We start from the raw sequence: 20251 nt of genomic DNA, 5'->3' as shown, positions 1-20251 counted from the left end.
TTCCATTTGAACAGATTGTTCCTTGTCTGTGGGCAATTGATAGCAAAAGTAACTGTAATTAAGGTCTACATGTGCTTAGTATTTTTCGTGAACCACCCTCTAGAGGGCACTGTTACATACATTTGAAATGATCCAGTTCCAACAAGTGGACTGTGTTTTACCTGAAAATCATAAACACTTGATGCTCTTAAAGAACACATTGGAACCAACGTTGTGAATAAAACTTATCTTTTGCAAAGCAGTAGAGAATTATTAAAAATTAGTTCATTAACATTCTTAGCATTTTTTTAATTGTAAAAACTGAATTTTGATGCCTTGAATATACAGTGATCCATTATAACAATTATGCATAGACTTAAGAATCTGCATATGTTATTCTTTCATGTTTTTCCTAATTAATGATTTTACATGGTTAGTAATTATAACATTCTGCATCACATAGTTTCATGTTTATATAAAATAAGCACTATAGAATGAATAGTTCTGATCTACTTGTTTAAATATTACTTTCCTTTAAAAGAGAAAACAGAAATGCTGGTTTTTACCTTATGACCTGAATCATGTGATAATATATTCATAGAATTCTAGTATTTAGAATGTTTCTTAGAGATTGTGTGATAACTTTTAAGTCATTAGTGGATAATTTGTTAGCTCCTAATATCAAAAATATATTGCCTGTGTTTCACATTTTAGATTTCCTAATGTAATGTTCTCTTTTTAGAAAAGGTGGACAAGTCCTATTTTCAAGAGAAGATGACTTTTAACAGTTTTGAAGGATCTAAAACTTGTGTACCTGCAGACATCGATAAGGATGAAGAATTTGTAGAAGAGTTTAATAGATTAAAAACTTTTGCTAATTTTCCAAGTAGTAGTCCTGTTTCAGCATCAACGCTAGCACGAGCTGGTTTTCTGTATACTGGGGAAGGAGACACTGTGCGGTGCTTTAGTTGTCATGCAGCAGTAGATAGATGGCAATATGGAGACTCAGCAATTGGAAGACACAGGAGAGTATCCCCAAATTGCAGATTTATCAATGGCTTTTATTTTGAAAACAATGCTGCACAGCCTACATATTCTGGTGTCCAAAATGGTCAGTACAAAGCTGAAAACTACTTGGGAAACAGAAATCATTTTGTTTTAGAAAGGCCATCTGAGACTCATGCACACTATCTTTTGAGAACTGGACAGGTTGTAGATTTATCAGACACCGTATACCCAAGGAACCCTGTCATGTGTAGTGAAGAAGCTAGATTAAAGTCATTTCACAACTGGCCAGACTATGCCCACTTAACCCCAAGAGAGTTAGCTCGTGCTGGACTCTACTACACAGGTATTGATGATCAAGTACAGTGCTTTTGTTGTGGTGGGAAGTTGAAAAATTGGGAACCTTGTGATCGTGCGTGGTCAGAACACAGGCGACACTTTCCTAATTGCTTCTTTGTTTTGGGCCGGAATATTAATATGCAAAGTGAATCCGCTGTCGTGAGTTCTGATAGGAATTTCCCAAATTCAACAAATGCTCCAATAAATCCAGCCATGGCAGATTACGAAGCACGGATCATTACATTTGGGACGTGGATGTACTCCGTTAACAAGGAGCAGCTTGCAAGAGCTGGATTTTATGCTTTAGGTAAACTTTATTATAAAACTAGTCTAATAAATAACTTTCCAACTGTCTCAGGGCTCCTAAAAAGTAAATAGATGCCATTTGCCCCCCATACTGGTCATATTTAGGTGTAAGCTGGCATGGTTATTTATGTTAGTAGTATTCTGTGAACCCTTTTGTTAAATCTGTAATATACCACAGGAATTTATGTGGAAAAGACTGCCATATTATGAGTAATATGTATCTTTGTGTAACTGTCTTTTGGGAAAGAATGACATGCAAAAGATGATAGATATCCCTGCTAGAAGCATAGGTCTGATAGTAATACTGACTATAATTTATTGCACACCTATATGTGCTCAGTAGATGTATTACATGCATTTTCTCTGTGCCTCACAACAACCCTGTAAGAAGAGTTAACATGAGAGAATTTACCTTGGCTGATGTTAAAATTGATACCTGCCTTTTGTACATAGACTATATACTTGAAAGCTGCCCTATATATTTGAAAGATGTCTTATTGCTTAAAATGAGCACTTTCAAATGGACTACTGTAAACATGTCAGTCGGAGAAGGAAATGGCAACCCACCCCAGTATTCATGCCTGGAAAATCCCAGGACGGAAGAGCCTGGTGGGCTACAGTTCATGGGGTCACAGAGTCAGACATGACTGAGTGAGCACAGACATATAAGTAGAGAAGGAAAGGCCATCAGTATGATGGCTTCCAGGAATATTCAGAAAAAATATACCATTATATATCTAACCCATTTACTTTAAAATTGAAGAATGCCCCAAACCAAAATATCAATTATTTCTATATTTTATTTATTCAGTATCATAAGACAGTCTTGAAAGTTTATTGTCATATAGCTATAACCTTAGAGAAATTTATCCTGTAATTTCATTATGCTCAACTTTATTGTTCTATAGTTTGAAAAAGTAAGTGTAGTATTGATGACCCCAAATGACATGTTCTTAATAAAGTAATTACAAAGTTTTCACATAAAAATTGGGAAATTTTATTTTTGTCTCCTGTAAGTAAGTGTTAGTTGCTCGGTCATGCCCCACTCTTTGCAACCCCATGGACTACAGTCCACCAGGCTCCTCTGTCCATGAGATTTTCCGGGCAAGGATACTGGAGTGGGCTGCCATTTCCTTCTCCAGGGGATCTTCCCAACCCAGGGATCGAACCCTGGTCTCCTGCACTACAGGCAGATACTTTACCGACTGAGCTACAAAGGAAGCCTCCTGTAAAATACCTCAAATTGAATCAGTAAATTTAGTGTGTGTTTCCTCCTCAAATGATCTTATCTATTACTTAGATGTGAATTCAGATATCTTATTTTAAGGTGTGAGCTTTTCATGTAGTTTATAAATGCTTAATTTTATAGTATTTAAAAGGCTATTTTTGGGTAAGGTTGTAATTGCACAAATACATGTGTTTTTACTTGTGTGTTTCTTAGGTGAAGGTGATAAAGTACAGTGTTTTCACTGTGGAGGAGGGCTAAATGATTGGAAACCCAGTGAAGACCCTTGGGAACAACATGCTAAGTGGTTTCCAGGGTAAGATATTTAAATATTCATTCAGTGACAGGCAGGTTGGCCAGTACATATGCAGCGGGAAGACTTAAACAACTTTTCACCTCAACTATTTTTACCTTCACCAATGGCTTGAAATTCACACCATGTTTATAAAAATGGGGTCACCTACTTTATATACATTAAAAAAAAAAACCAAAACACTTAAGCCTTTTCTGGTGACCAAAACATTCATCATTTATATATCATACCTGTGACATTCAGATGATGCTATTTCTAAACACCAAATTAGGAATGTATGCTTTTGTTGTTGGAAGTAGGCTCTTTAATGATGGGCATGAGAGCCCATGTTATCAAGGAGATTCCTTGAGAACCCATCACACCCTCTAGCAAATATTACTGAATCTCACTGATTCTAAGACATACAGTTGTTCACATTTTCAGCTCTGAAATCAGGACACATCTGGTGGTGGGTCATAATTTAATTGGCAATGGTGATACATAGTATAGTAGTATACATGTATACATACTATACATAGTATAATCATGCTGCTTGCAATCAGTGGCATCTTAGAATGATGACATATTCTAAGTGTCTTTCTACCATCTTGCCTCTTTAAGGCACACAGATGTGTAGTGTACAGTGATGTGAATTTTTGGCCTACAAAATAGTACAACTTAAAACTTCAGAATGATTTGGAAGTCTTAACCTTCAGATCAGATCAGATCAGTCGCTCAGTCGTGTCCGACTCTTTGCAACCCCATGAATCACAGAAACACTCTTAAAAGGAAAGGCTGAAAGCCTAAAAGATTCCTTTAAAATGTACAATTGGTTAATCTCTAAATAAAACTCGTTAAGATTAACTATTTAAGACTTGTTTTTAAATGTCAAGGTGCTAGTTTAATAACTTGTTTAAAAGCAACGTTCTCAAGTTGATATTTTTGCTCTACTAATATTAGCATATTAAGATAACAAAGGGAACATTTTTTAACATTAAAATGATAGTTGGATAGTCAATTGAGTAACATTTTATTTGGTGGCTCTCTAGAAATATCAAAAAGCAAGTTAATAGAATTAAGATGATTCTATCTTTACTTATACTTTACTAATTGATGAGCTACTAAAGTTTAACCTTCTTTTATTTGTTTAGCTGTAAATATCTGTTAGAAGAGAAGGGAGAAGAATATGTAAACAATATTCATTTAACCCATTCAATTGAGGAGTCTCTGGTAAGTCACATATTGTAGAATACACATTTTCAAATATTATGTATTTCAAATATTATGTATTACACATTTCTTGGTGTAAAATTCACAGTATAGTATTTTAAATTAATAATGTATGATGAGCCTAAATGGGAGATCTTGAAGAGTGCTTGTTTTTCTTAAGCTGAAGCAAATTTGTGAAAAGGAGATCAGGATGAACCAATTTAAGTATCACTGTAAGCAAAAATGGACTTGAAGAACTAAAACACTTAAATCCCTCAGCCTTCTGAAATTAGACTTGTATAATGTGTTTTGTACTGATAGTTTTAACTTTTCACAGACAGTATTTAAAATCTCAAAAACATACCTAAATTGATAGTGTGGCCTAGGGTGGCTAAGGCATCAGTACTTTGTGGAAAGAGCCCTGGACTAGAATGAGACACAAGAGTTGCCATTATGGCCCTGCCATGAACTGTTTAATCTCCCTGAGCCTCAGCTTCTTGTCTGTAAAGTGAGTGGATTGGAATCTTTTAACTTCGAGCTTCATCAGGCTATGCCTCTTGTGAATATTCATATATTGAATTGGAATAAAGCTAATTTATAAATTCACGATAAACATAATTTTTCAAATTGAGGTAATTGCCTTCTACCAAAAAGAATTCTAACTTACAATTCTTATTTGTATTTTAGGGGAGAACTGTTGAAAGAGCACCATTGTTAACTGAAATAATTGGTAAATATACTTTTTAAAATATTTTAATTTCATTGCCAATATTACAGCTGTTATTTATAAGGTAGAAAGGTAAGCCGATTCTTTCAAGGTATTTTTCTTTGAGATAAGATTGCTATAAACTTAAGAATTAATGAAGTGCCTATACATTTAAGTTGGATATTTATGTATTGGGAACATTCGTTCAGAGGTTGAACAGATTTTCCAAGTTCGAGAGGAACAGCTGTAAGCTGTACATTTTCATTTCTGTTAAAATCCCCCAAAAAAGAGTTAAGTGAATTTTTGTCAACAGAGTTTCTTTAGTTAGCCAAGATCATGAATCCAATGTCCTATTGATGTGCTATTATTGGATGCCTCTTTTTGCCTTCCCCAGCTAGTTCATAAAGGGGTGTGGTTTGGTTTGTTTATATCCTATTCCCTTTAGAAAGGTAGAGATATTTTTTTAATCACAAAGATTATTTACTCATCATAGACATCTTTACAAACTAAAAGTGTACAAAGAAAGATGTTAAACAAGAATGATATTATTATCCAACTTTTCAGAGAGGTTAAGTGACCAGCCCACAGTTACATTACAAAGCATTAGTGGTCTTCAGAATCCTACATCACACTACAGATCTCATTCTCAACCTAGTCATCATGTTTTAAATATAATAAAGTTTAGTTTAAAATATGTCTGGTGATTCCCCATTCCCTATACTCATGTTGTTGTTGTTAATCACTAAGTTGTGTCTGACTGTTTTGCGATCCCATGGACTGTAGCCCACCAGGCTCCTCTGTCCATGGGATTCTCCAGGCAAGAATACTGGAGTGGGTTGCCATTTCCTTCAGGGGATCTTCCTGACCCAGGGATCAAATCCACATCTCCTGCATTGGCAGGCATGTTATTTACCACTGAGCCACCAGGGAAGCCCTCCCTATACTTAAAGCATCATCTATTTAGTATCTTAAAGATTAGAAGACAAGAGAATACTATATATATACATATATATGCTTTTGACTGAGACTCTTGCTCTGGTTTAGGATTAGTGTTTTTAGTCGATTTGCATTTCCCTGATATCTAAAGGTGTTGGGCATTTTTTTCATATGCTTTTGGGCCATTTGTATATCTTCTTTGGAAAAATGTTCATCTCCTTTGCCTTTTTTTTAGTTGATTACTTGATTTTTTATTATGGACTTGTAATAGTTCTTTATATATTTTAGTTCTTTATACATATAAGTCCCATGTCAAGTATATGATTTGCAAATATTTTCTCCCATCCCATGGGTTGTCTTTTCACTTTCTTTTTAGTGTCCTTAAGAGTTTTATGCTTTTAGCTCTTACATTCAGGTCTGTGATCCATTTTGAATTAATTTTTGTATATGGTATGAGGGAGAGGTTCATCTAACCATCACCCAGATCAGGATACAGAACATGTCTACCACCCTGGAAAGCTCCTTCAGGCCCTTTCACAATCAATATTTACCCCCAAGTTATATCCTAACTTCTGTTACCATAGATTAGATTTGAACGTCTTAAAAATGTAATCATACAATATGTACTCGATTGTCTCTGGTTCATGATTATGTTGATGTTTTGCTTATCATGTCTATGTGATTGATCCATGTTGTCTGTGGAAGTAGTTCATTCTTCTTCCTTGCTATTTAGCATTTGAATATACCACAATTTACTTATCCATTCACCTGATAATGGACACTTGAGTTGTTTCCAGTTTGGGGCTGTTATAAATAACACTGCTATGAATATTCTTGTGTATGTCTTTGGCGGGTATATGTACTCATCTTTAATACTGAAGAGTGGGGAATTCCTGGAGGCCTAGTGGTTAGGACTTGGAACTTTCACTGTGCGGGATGGGGGAGGGAGGGGGGGCATGTTCAATCCCTGGTCAGGAAACTAAGATCCCTCAAGCTGCACAGCTTGGAAAAGAAAAAAGGGGAAAAAAAATACCCAAGAGTGTAAGTGATGAGTCGAGGATAGAAGTCTCTTTTAGCACATCACTACACAATCTGGTAAGATTAGTATTCGTCAGGCTAACAAAAGAATAAGAGCTTTGCCCAGAGGAGAGTGAACAAAGGCATGAAGTCAAAGCAGAGAGACTGTCTCCTCCTGGAACTAGAAGTAGTTCCTTTGATTTACACCTAGAAATTGGAAGGCTGAGAGCTCTAGTAAGCTCTTCCCAGGTGGCTCAATTGGTAAAGAATCCACCTGCCAATGCAGGAGATCTCGCAGGTTGGATCCCTGGGTCAGGAAGGTCCCCTGGAGAAGGGCATGGCAACCCACTCCAGTATTCTTGCCTGAGAAATTCCATAGACAGAAGAGCCTGGCAGGCTGCAGCCCATGGAGTCACAAAAAGTAGACACGACTTAGCGACTAAACACCACCACCACTACCACTACCACAATCTGTAGTCCTACCTCAAGTGTCATTAAAGTGAGTTTCTATTAGGTTTCTTGCCTTATCTAGTCCACCCCACTCAACTGCAGAAACTAAGTCTGAGAGATAGGAAACTGATACATTGAAGGTCACAGACTGGAACTTCTATTTCCCATGACTTTTTCAAAATAATTGTGGTGATTTGGTAAAGATGTCCACAGTTTCAGAATTTTTGAAGCACTTAACCCTTTTTGTACCTGTTTTACCTTATCTTGTACTATTTGTTATAGTCTTTAAAGCACCTAATCTCAATTCCTAATAGTACAAATACATACTCATTGTACTTTCAACTATTTTAAGATTCTGGAAGTGATTCTTCAGTGCCTAAATATTTCTAAATCCTCTTCCCAAAGCAGCTTTGGTTTGCTGGTTTGGTTTTGATTTTTTGCTTGTTGCTTAAATTTTTCTTTTTAATGATACTCTGCTATTGGGTTGTGTTAATGAAAATAATTAAAGTCTGTGATTTTTTTCCTCACCAATTTTCATTTCAGATGATACAATATTCCAAAATCCTATGGTACAAGAAGCTATACGAATGGGATTCAGTTTCAAGGACATTAAGAAAACAATGGAGGGGAAAATTCAGACATCTGGGAGCAACTATAAATCACTTGAGGTTCTGGTTGCAGATCTAGTGAATGCTCAGAAAGATAATACACAAGATGAATCAAGTCAGACTTCATTACAGAAAGGTATGCATGCCTGTGTTTTAAAAGCAAGATACACCTAGTATTTCATTATGGATAGTATCTTATATGACTATGTGGCCCATGCATTTTCCTCCTCTCGTACTTCCCTTCGGATAAATGTTTTTTTAAACTTTTTATTATGAAAGATGTCAAACATACTCAAAAGTGGAGAGAACAGTACAATGAACCCTCAGATATCCATCAGCCAGCTTCAATAATTGTCAACACTTTTTCAATCTCCCTTTCTTCCCCCAACTTTGATTTTTGCTGTAGTTTTTCAGAGTAAATCCCAGACATCCTGTATACCACTTGCCTATAAATACTTCAATAACTATGTAGGGACTTTTTTTTTAACATGACCTTAATACTGTGTGTTAATCTATTCAGACTGTTATAATAGTACCGTAGACTGGGTGGCTTAGACAGCAGACATTTGTTTTTCATACTTCCGGAGGCTGGGAAGTCCAAGGTTCAGGCAGATTTGGTTCCTGGTGAAGTCTCTCTTCCAGGCTGGGAGATGGCTGCCTTCTCTATGTCCTCTCTTGGCCAAGAGAGATAGCATTCTGCTTTCTAGTCCTCTTATAAGAACATTGATCCCATCATGGAGTCCCATCATCATGACCCCATGTAAACCAAATCACCTTTTGAAGGCCCCACCTCTAAGCACCATCACATAGGGTGTGAGGGCTTCAACATGAGTTTTGGAGAGAAAGACATTTAGCCCATAATATACTATTGTCACACTTAACAGAATTAACAGTAATTCTATAATATCATCTGAAATTCAGTTGATTTTAATTTTCCTCATCATCTTAAAATGTTTTTACAGTTGATGTGTTCTGATCAGGATCCAAGTAAGATCTACTGATCTATTAATTTTAAAAACTGTAAGTTTATACTCTATTTTAGGTAAAGAACAACAAAGGCTAACTTTTATCATTGTGTGTAGACTCTAAGTTTTTCAGTTGAAACTGCTTGGATTTAGAGTATTTTGCAACTTTCCACATGATATAAATATGTAAAAGGGTCATATTGCTAAATAGAGCTTGAATTAAATGCATTTTAATACTGTGATTCATATACAAAGTGTATTGAATAATGTAGAAGAGAAGTATATAATCATTCTCTAAGCTTTTGACCACCTCTACCAAAAGATGAGAATTCTCTAAGTACTAATGAACTTAAAAGTTAACTTATTTTGTTTTTTACATTCAAGAGCCTTTTGATCTTTAAGTTATTTCAGATGCTTTTGAAACATTATTCAGATAATCAAATGTCTTAAAGCAGTATAACATTGATGAGTTTTATATTACTCTAGTTGGTGTAGAAGATTCAGCAGAAAGCAGACTACTTTTTTCCTTAAAGATACATTTATTTAAAACCTATAATAGCTCCTCTTGTCTTGGTGATGGTGAAACAAATCATTTGCTTTGTGATACAAGTGACTATGTCATTTTTCCCTGCATCTTCACCACAACTCAAACTTAATTAAGTTTGACAGTAAGGTGTTAGTTTTTATACCTGAAGGTGTTTACAGCAGAAAGATTTAGTGGGTTGCAGTAGGAAGAGAACAAAGGACAGAGTGCACTGGGGGATGTCTCTATTCAACAGGAGTTTGTGGGAGGTTCTCATCATTACCGAGATTACAAGTCGGGGTCGTGTGGGAAAAAGGGCCTAAGTTAATGCCAGTTCTCAAGGGCACACGTTAGAATTCATCAGTTGATGTCTCCTTAGTCTCACAAAATTGAGAGGCAGGTAATTGATACAGGCAAGCTTTTCATGAGGGGGCTGCTGTCTATTTCTCCTCCCAAAGCTGATGAGGAAACACCAGCTCTAAGAATCTTTTAATTCTGTACAAAATAGAGGGTGGGCCTAATTGAAGTAAAAGCAAATAAAATTTATTAGAGAAAATATAATGTTATTGTTACTCACTAAGAAATCCTAGATTCAATACTAGCTTTTATACCATTGTCTCTGTAACAGAGAATACCCCAGTCTTCTAAAGATAGTACCAAATTAGTATCTTTTTCCCTTTCTTTTTAAAAATGACATTGTATGATATAAAGCCCTTTACTTCATGTGTGTGGTAAGATACTTATTTTAATCCTTGTATATATATGATAGAAAGTAATGTAAAAATCAAATAACCCGTGCACATTTCTTATCAGTCTGTCTTTCCACATAGATCTGCTCTGATTGGAACATGAATAACATCAGTTTATTCTAGAAGTGGTTTATAATAATGCGGTAAAAATATTAGCAGATACCATGAAAAATTATCTAGCTATTGCCTTTATTGCTATGTGCCAGGTACCTCCCAACCTAGAAGAGGGCATTGTGGCAAGTAGAAGGGGAAAGGTGGCTCAGGAAAGGATGTAGAACCCAGTGGTTACTCTTTAGGCTAGAGTGAAGTAAAAAACTCAGTCTGGAAAAAAATGCCCAGAGCATCACCATCTCAAGTAAGTATATGCACTGTAATATGGAACTGTAAACAGTCAGAACCAAAAGAACCTTAAAGATCCTATAATAATTTTCATTACTTCAGAGAAAACTGAGGTGCTGATGAACTGTTACTCAAGATCACGCAGATATTTGGGAGTGAAATTCCGGTTTCCTGACTTCTGGTCCAGTGTTTGTTTTTTTTTTTTTAATTGGGAATTCTCCAGTGGTCCTATGGTTAGGACTTGACACTTAGTACCAAGGACCCAGATTCAGTCCCTGGTCCCGGAGGTAAGATTCCACAAGTCATGTGGTGTGGCCAAAAAAAAAAAGTAAATACACATAAAATTTACCCTCTGAGCCATTTTTAAGTGTATAGTTCAGTAGTTTTAAGTACATTCACATTGTTGTGCAGTCAATCTCCAGAGCTCTTTTCATCTACAAAACTGAAACTCTTTATCTATTAAACAGCTTCCATTTTCCCGTTCCCCTGGCAGCCACCATTCTGTCTCTGTAAATTTGACTACTGTAGGTATCTGATCCAGTTTCCTTTTTTTATTCATTGTAGCATCACATGCAAAAGTAACATGTAAATTAATTGTTTTCCTCTTCATGATTTTTTGGGGGATTACAAAGGTACTTCTAAAAAAACACTTTGAAGGGGTAGTCCCCTCACCCCCCAGGACTGGCCTGGGGAAGAGAGACTACCTGAGAGGAGGGAACCCCAAAAGAGACCTGCTGTGGACCCCAGGCAAAAGGAATGCCTGGGTACTGGGAGCTGTGAGCATGACAGGAGGAAGTGTAGCGGGACAGGCTCCAGGCACACAGGCAAAGCAGGAGAAGATTGGACAAAAAGCCACAAAGTTACTTGGGTTCCTTCTTTTCATTTGCCTTTTTCAGCTTCTGCTGCATGATCTCCGAGTCCTTCTGCTTGTGGCCCACAGCAGAAAGCTTGTAATCTCAGTGTTTTCTCTTAACCAAGTCACTCTGCTTTTCCATATTCCTCTGGCAGGCTGGCTTTCGCTGGCTGCCACAGTCTTGGTGATGGCAGGAATATACACTATTCTTTTTTGGTCAGATGCATCCATATAATATAAATCAGTTTATAATGCCATCCCTTTACTTTTGTTGTTTGCTATGCCCCGAATGCCTTTTTCCTGTTTGTATACCTCATCTCATTCCCCACTGCACCCCCAATTCCCTAAACCCACTTCGTGAACTTGTCCTTCAAGGCTCAGCTCAAAGGTCACTCTTTGAAGTTTCCCCAAAGACCCATAGCACACTTTGCAGCTTTCTCTTCTCTACTCTCTCTGTTAAAGCATTTGTAACGTTGTTTTGAAACTTTTTCTGTCCCTTCCTATCTGTTAGGCTTCTTGAGGACAGACAGTTTATCTTTCTTATCTCTATGTTCCATATTTGAGTTTTGAATTATGCCCAGGAGGTTGCCTTTTAAGAAAAAAAAGGATCAAATAATCCTTTTCTCCATGACTAGCCAAGAAAACCTTACTGAAGCAATTCTGGTATCTTTTTCCAGGTTAAAACCTTTCACTGGCTCTGGGGCCCTTGGTGTCAAGTCGAAACTCCTTCACATGGGTTACCAAATCCTTCATGATCAGGCTCCTGCTAACCTTCTATAGCCTCATGCTATAATCTCACGCTATTTCCCCTTCACATTCTCTTCCCAGAGCCCTCTTCTCCCACTGCTCTTGTCCCCCAAGGTCTAAGGCCTTCTCCCTCTTCTAGTTTACTCCTACTTATCCTTTAGGACCCAATTTAGGTATAATATTTTCTGGAAGGCCTTCCCTCTGTGTATACATGGATACACAGCCTTCCTATGTTCTTCATAACACATTGTCATTACTTTAATCATTACACTGTATTATAATTTCCTGCCTGCTTGTGTTCCTGACTTGTCTATGAATGACTAGGAGCCCAGGATCTATATATTTGTTAATCTATCTCTAATGCCTAGAACCTAGCTAAGTGTTCCATAAGCATTTGTTGAATAAAATTAAACCACTGTTTCCCAAACTTGTTTTCAAAATAGTGTTCCCCAGAATGTTAAGAGATGTCGTGAAAAAGGAGCTCTGTAGTTAAATAGGGAATGCATTTTGAATTTCTAAGAGGGCATATATGCTTTATTATTACTGCCCTCAACTTGATAGTCATGGTTCAGAAATGCCAGTGTGCTCAACCCCAGAAATATTAGATTGAGTGAATGGGGCCAAGGAATCTATTGGTTGTTTTTTTTTTTTTTAAATACCCCTAGTGATTCTCATGTGAAGCTAAATTTGGAAACCACTGCTATACAGTGATCACAAAGATTGTTAAAATATGTAATGCATTTGGAATCGTGCCTAGCACAAAGTAGAAGTGCTATATTACTTTTAACTGCTGCTATTGCTGACCCAGATAATCACGATGGTGTGATCACTGACCTAGAGCCAGACATCCTGGAATGTGAAGTCAAGTGGGCCTTAGAGAGCATCACTATGAACAAAGCTAGTGGAGGTGACAGAATTCCAGTTGAGCTATTCCAAATCCTGAAAGATGATGCTGTGAAAGTGCTGCACTCAATATGCCAGCAAATTTGGAAAACTCAGCAGTGGCCACAGGACTGGAAAAGGTCAGTTTTCATTCCAGTCCCAAATAAAGGCAATGCCAAAGAATGCTCAAACTACCGCACAATTGCACTCATCTCACACGCTAGTAAAGTAATGCTCAAAATTCTCCAAGCCAGGCTTTAGCAATATGTGAACCATGAACTTCCAGATGTTCAAGCTGGTTTTAGAAAAGGCAGAGGAACCAGAGATCAAATTGCCAACATCCGATGGATCATGGAAACAGCAAGAGAGTTCCAGAAAAGCATCTATTTTTGCTTTATTGACTATGCCAAAGCCTTTGACTGTGTGGATCACAATAAACTGTAGAAAATTCTGAAAGAGATGGAAATACCAGACCACCTGATCTGCCTCTTGAGAAATTTGTATGCAGGTCAGGAAGCAACAGTTAGAACTGGACATGGAACAACAGACTGGTTCCAAATAGGAAAAGGAGTACGTCAAGGCTGTATATCATCACCCTGCTTATTTAACTTAGATGCAGAGTACACCATGAGAAACACTGGACTGGAAGAAACACAAGCTGGAATCAAGATTGCCGGGAGAAATATCAATAACCTCAGATATGCAGATGACACCACCCTTATGGTAGAAAGTGAAGAGGATCTGAAGAGCCTCTTGATGAAAGTGAAAGAGGAGAGTGAAAAAGTTGGCTTAAAGCTCAACATTCAGAAAACGAAGATCATGGCATCTGGTCCCATCACTTCATGGGAAATAGATGGGAAACAGTGGAAATAGTGTCAGACTTTATTTTTCTGGGCTCCAAAATCACTACAGATGGTGATTGCAGCCATGAAATTAAAAGACGCTTACTCCTTGGAAGGAAAGTTATGACCAACCTAGATAGCATATTCAAAAGCAGAGACATTACTTTGCCAACAATGGTTCGTCTAGTCAAGGCTATGGTTTTTCCAGTAGTCATGTATGGATGTGAGAGTTGGACTGTGAAGAAGGCTGAGTGCTGAAGAATTGATGCTTTTGAACTGTGGTGTTGGAGAAGACTCTTGAGAGTCCCTTGGACTGCAGGGAGATCCAACCAGTCCATTCTGAAGGAGATCAGCCCTGGGATTTCTTTGGAAGGAAGATGCTAAAGCTGAAACTCCAGTACTTTGGCCACCTCATGCGAAGAGTTGACTCATTGGAAAAGACTCTGATGCTGGGAGGGATTGGGGGCAAGAGGAGAAGGGGACGACAGAGGATGACATGGCTGAATGGCATCACTGACTCGATGGACATGAGTCTCAGTGAACTCCGGGTGTTAGTGATGGACAGGGAGGCCTGGCGTGCTGTGATTCATGGGGTCGCAAAGTGTTGGACACGACTGAGCGACTGATCTGATCTGATCTGATTGCTGATGTTGTTGTCATAGTTATATACGATTGTTAAACATATTTTTGTGCCGCATTTGTTAACATTTCTCAAAACTAAGCTTGACAAAGGCTGAATTAAACAAGAACTTCAGTGCCACCTGTATATTGATGACGCCCAGGTTTCTATCTTTAGCCCTGATTTCTTCTGACCTTAAGACTTAACGCTCCGATCGCCTACTGGACATTTTTATATGGATGCCCTGCAAACACCTCAGAAATATCTTAAAAATCCCAAACCTGTACCTCCATTTTTATTTCCTATTGGCACTACCATCCCCTTGTCAGCCATGCTAGAAATCTTGAAATCAACTTTATTTCCTCTTTCTTCCTCATCCTTCACATCCAATCACTAAATCCTACTTGTCCCACTTCATAAGTGGCCCTCCACTTCCATCTCTTAATTTCTGGAATAAGCCGTGCCCTTTCGATATGCTGCTACTTTTACCTAACCCTTGCTTCTCTGCTTAGCAGATTTCTGTTTTTAAATGTCACTCTTCCACCTCCCCACTTCCCCACCCAACAGCCACCAACCGGTGGAACTTTCCCCACCTAACCTGAACAAAAAAACTTGTTCTGTTACCTTGTCCCAGAGCACTTTGTAACTTTATTACAGAACTTATCACTTTGTACTTTGTGCTTGCTTCTGTAGCCTCAGCTCACGTCCTTCTCTCCCACTAGGCTGTGAACTGCTTAAGAGTAGATGCCATGTGTGAGTTATCCCATCTCCTGACACTTGATCAGCGTCCGGCACATAGTAGGGGTTCACACTGTTTCAGTGAATTTAACCAACTCAGAAAGTCTAAAATTAACACGTTTTTTTCTCTTTGTACAGACATTAGTACTGAAGAGCAGCTAAGGCTCCTACAAGAGGAGAAGCTTTGCAAAATCTGTATGGATAGAAATATTGCTGTCGTCTTTATTCCTTGTGGACATCTGGTCACTTGTAAACAGTGTGCTGAAGCAGTTGACAAGTGTCCCATGTGCTACACAGCCATTACTTTGAGGCAAAAAATTTTCATGTCGTAATCTAACTACAGTAGGCGTCTTATGTTCTTATTACCCTGATTGAATGTGTGATGTGAACCAACTTGAAGAAATCAGCATTGAATTCCATTAGCATTTGCTGCCAAGTAGGAAGAAAGTGTAAACTGCAATGTTATAGTTGGCAGTCTAAAATTTGAATTTCTGGATTTTTCAGGATGTTAACTGTATTAGCTGTTCTGTTTTTCTCCCACTGTTATTTAATTGAAACCCTAGACTAAGAAGCATCATATTGTAACTGATCACAATGTGTGTTTTATAGTACACTGACTTAGTTTTCTAAATGTAAGTGAATTAATCAGTTGAATTTTTCATTCATTTTGGATAGGCTTAACAAATAGAGCATTCTGTATGAATGGAGATTAGAGTTAATCTTCCCAATCACATAATTTGTTTTGTGTGAAAAAGGAATGAACTGTTTCACACTGATGGAAAGATGGAAATGATTTTTAGATGTTTGTGTTTTAGGATTTTGTCCATTTTCTTTTAAATTATACACATGTACTTGGGTGGATGATTTTTTTTTAATGATTTTGCCATTGTTAAAAGGGTATTTAATGATTGACTACCTTTTAGCCTACATGTACTGACATAAAAAGACATGAGAGGTATATTAAGTGTAAAATCAAATGGCAAAACACTATGTGTAGAATGAGCCAAGTGAAGGTGTGTGTATTTTATATACATATAGAACAGAAGATTGGAAAGATAGGCACCAAACTGTTAAATGTGGTTTCTCTTGAAAGGGGGTGGGGGGATGGGTCCCAGAGGGGCTTTATAAGGGCCTTTCACTTTCTACTTTTTTCATTTTGTTCTGTTTGAATTTTTTATAAGTATTATTACTTTTGTAATCAAAATTTTTAGAAAGTATTTTGCTGATTTAAAGGCTTAGGCATGTTCAAACGCCTGCAAAACTACTTATTGCTCAGCTTTAGTTTTCCTAATCCAAGAAGGCAGGGCAGTTAACCTTTTTGGTGCCAATGTGAAATTTAAATGTTTATATGTTTTTCCTGCTTCGTGGATAAAAAATATTTCTGAGTGGTAGTTTTCTGACAGGTAGACCATGTCTTCTCTTGTTTAAAAATAAATATTCCTGATTTTGTAAAATGAAATATAAAATATGTCTCAGATCTTCCAATTAATTAGTAAGGATTCATCTTTAATCCTTGCTAGTTTAAGCCTGCCTAAGTCACTTTACTAAAAGATCTTTGTTAACCCAGTATTTTAAACATCTGTCAGCTTATGTAGGTAAAAGTAGAAGCATGTTTGTACACTGCTCGTAGTTATAGTAACAGCTTTCCATGTTGAGATTCTCATATCTTGTATCTTAAAGTTTCATGTGAATTTTTACCGTTAGGATGCTTAAGATGTATATAGGATAAAATGTCAAGTCTTCACCTAAGTTTTTTGTTTTCTTGTCTAGTAATAATAGCAGATACTTCTGGAATGTTCTCCCAAGATCCTTAAAAACTTCTTGGAAATTATAAAATACTGACAAGAAAAGAAGAATAGTTTTTTGAATATTAAAGAGAAAATAAAGCTTGAGTAAGAATCAATATAGGTTAAAAAGATAAAAGTCTAAAAATGCTTCATAGAACACCCAGGCAAAGATCCTCACAACAACCTGTTGTAGAGGTGAGTGAGGCATTTTACTGTAGAGAAAAGGTTGAGAGTAAAACTGTCAGAAGTTATATTTTTGTTGTATTTTCTAAGAGAAAGAGTATTGTTATGTTCTCTTAACCTCTGTTAATTACTACTTTGATATTCATTTAAAGCATTGCAAATTTAAATGAGAATCTTTATTTTTTTAATTAAAAAAATTTTTTTATTTTATTTTTCCACTGATGTCTGGCTACAAACCATTCTTAGTGCCCACGGTTCTGAGCACTGAGCGTAGAAATAGCCGCTTCCTCTCTGCCCCAACGGCACGGGCGCAGCAGGGCAGCCACACCCGTGGTGCGGGCAAGTCCGGCATCTGCAGGGCAGTAAGAATCTTTAAAGTCAAATAATGACCACCCTGTTTTTGTTGTACTATGTAAATCCTCAGTTCTTTACTTTTGCACTTTCTTCCATTTAGATTTAGTTATATATTCATTAAAAGTTAAATTTTATATGTATAATCTAAGCTTTAAATTTAAACTTAAATTACAAGGGGAGAAAAGTGTTAAAGGTTTAAAAATGTGTTTTCCAGGACACGTCAGCTCCAAGTCAGGTAGTTGGTTCAATCTAGTTGTTGTCCAAGGACTGAATTGTTTTAACATAAGGTTTTCCAGTTCTGGGAGCCTCAGTTCTTTAAAACTCTTTTAAAATTTGTATGTTTAGATTTAAGCAAGACCTTTTTACTCCCCATCAGTTGTGAGATTTAATGCATGAAGCTGATGTGGCTAACAAGTTTATTTTAAGAATTGTTTAGAAATGCTGTTGCTTCAGGTTCTTAAATCACTCAATGCTCCAACTTCTAATCAAATTTTTAAAGACTTACCAATGTTTGCCTGTGTTTGCACTATAAAAAGCACTGGATCCTTCCCATCTATTTGTGCAAAGAATGATCACTTGCAAGGTCAAAAATATAGCCAGATCCAAATCTCTGCCTCCCCCTTCCCAAAATAGTTCTCAGTATCTCCATGTAGACTTCCTTTTCTGTATAAAGTTCACTCTAAGATTTCAAAGGCACCGCCTGTTTTACTACATTTTAGTCATGTGAAGAGTCAAGTTGTTTTGTAATAAATAATTGTCTTTATTCATAATAATCTGGTGTGCTAATCAAAAGCCTTGTCTTAATTTTTGAGAAATGAGTTTAGTGTTTATAAAGTAAATTCCAGTTTGTTAAGTAATGGCTTTGTATTACCTTTCCTGCTAGATTTTTGTTTATTTTCCCTTGGGTTAGGGGCTAAGATGGAGTAGAATGGGGGTAGTGAATGTATGTGATGTGATTTGCCCTTGTGTATTACAATCCTTTGTTGTTTTATCACTTAAATGTTGGTAGTTTTCTTCCTGGTTTTCATTTTAGTGGATAAAATTGGTATTTTGAACTCTGAATGGAGACTACCACCACAGCATTAGTTCCACATATTGAACCCTTTAGACTGAAATGATTGTTTTATTTCCTGATTACCCAGTTGGTTGAATATGGGGGAAAAGGGGTGGAGGGGTTGGAGAAATAGGATAGGTTGTATATCGTTTCTATTAGAGAAAGAAGAAAATGGGACTGAATATTTGACAGATACGGTTTTTAGCCACATCTGGCTTAGAAAAGAAGAAAAGAGGTAACCATTTCTTCATCTGTGAAATGCAAATAGTACCTGTCTTAAAAAATTATAAGAGTTGAGGAGACCGTATGTGTAAAATACTTGTTATAAATGTTAATTCCCTTCCTAACACTTTTTTACCTTCCATGGATTTGCCTTGACTCTGGAAATTAGGGCTAAAACTTAGATAATAACTCTTTCACTGACTCTTAATTCATCTTTTTTGTTTGTCATAGTTAAGATGCAAATTGCAGTACACAAGTAGGTCAAATCCTTAAAAATATTTAAATTCCTTTTTTAAAAACTTGAAACAATATTCTTACCAAAGTTAGTTGAGTTTTTCTAATAGAAACAATTGGCTTAGTCCCACTTTTATAGTCAGTTTCAGTTTGACTTATAAACTTAGCACAATGTGAATTTCACTTGCAGCACAACAGAATCATAGGATGTCAGAGCTAGAAGTGACCTTAGAGAGTATCTAATTCATTCCCCTTGTTTTAAGATGAACCATCTGAGGCTCAATGGTGAAATGATGTGTTCAAAGCTATATAACTAATCAGTGATAGCCCAGGCTGGGACATAGTTTGATGGTGAAAAACTTCAAGCTACCTCTCCAGGGAGGTCTCAAATGTTTATTTTTTCAACTATTCTTTATTCTATACCATAACATTCACTACATATTAAATGACACTTTAATACAGTAGGACAATCTTAAATACATATGGCTTCAAATTGTACAATATTGCATTAATGTTTCGGGGGTAAGATTCTTATTTGAAGTCTAAAGTTTGCAGAAATGCATATAGATTTTTTTTCATTTACTACATTCTTCTTGTGTAGCATTAATTGTGTATCATTTAAAATTACTATGTAAGTATATTTTGTCATTCTGTCTATACTTAGCAACAAATTTGCATTTTTATTTGATGTAATAATTGCTTTAATGTAATTTTTGTTAGAAGATTTTGCATTACCTTTATACTTTATATCTAACCTGACAGAATGACTGATTCTTATGTCATTGTAATAGTGTTGTAAATAATCACGTGAAATGTGTGAGATAGAGTACTATATTTGTAAATATAATTTTATGGCTGTTTTCATTTAGTAGAAACTTTTCCATCAGTATGGAAAACTAAGAAAATTGCTTTCTACTGTATAATCTGGCAGTTATCATAGATTAAAGCTTATTTTTCTGTGAATAAAAACTTATCCAATAAAGCACTATTCTTTAAAATGATATCTTATTACTTTGTATTTGTTTCACTTCCTCAGAAAAAAATAAAATAGCTCTCTTAAAAATATTAATACTAAAATGCAACTTCCC

At 36.5% G+C, this 20251-nt stretch overlaps 1 protein-coding gene and 1 non-coding gene across 6 annotated transcripts in view; one reads left to right on the top strand and one right to left on the bottom strand.

Moving 5' to 3' along the window:
- XIAP (X-linked inhibitor of apoptosis) overlaps positions 1–17508 on the top strand; it is a 37002-nt gene extending 19494 nt beyond the window's left edge. For 4 of the 5 annotated variants that reach the window (XM_070366223.1, XM_070366224.1, XM_070366226.1 and 1 more), the window contains 6 exons: positions 722–1630; positions 3071–3170; positions 4298–4376; positions 5043–5085; positions 8008–8208; positions 15468–17508. In XM_070366223.1, coding sequence (XP_070222324.1) covers positions 754–1630; positions 3071–3170; positions 4298–4376; positions 5043–5085; positions 8008–8208; positions 15468–15661 — 1494 coding nt within the window. In that variant the 5' untranslated portion in view covers positions 722–753 and the 3' untranslated portion in view covers positions 15662–17508. The remainder of the gene's footprint in view (positions 1–721; positions 1631–3070; positions 3171–4297; positions 4377–5042; positions 5086–8007; positions 8209–15467) is intronic. The other variant, XM_070366225.1, reaches the window with a different exon arrangement.
- A 10-nt stretch (positions 17509–17518) lies between these two features.
- LOC138986557 (small nucleolar RNA SNORA43) lies at positions 17519–17652 on the bottom strand. Its single transcript, XR_011463370.1, has one exon. It is a non-coding gene; the product is annotated as a small nucleolar RNA SNORA43 (small nucleolar RNA).
- Positions 17653–20251: the final 2599 nt, after the last annotated feature.

This window comes from Bos mutus, chromosome X (genome assembly GCF_027580195.1).
Source record: "Bos mutus isolate GX-2022 chromosome X, NWIPB_WYAK_1.1, whole genome shotgun sequence".
Lineage (NCBI taxonomy): Eukaryota > Metazoa > Chordata > Mammalia > Artiodactyla > Bovidae > Bos > Bos mutus.
This window is presented reverse-complemented; position numbering and strand designations above follow the sequence as displayed.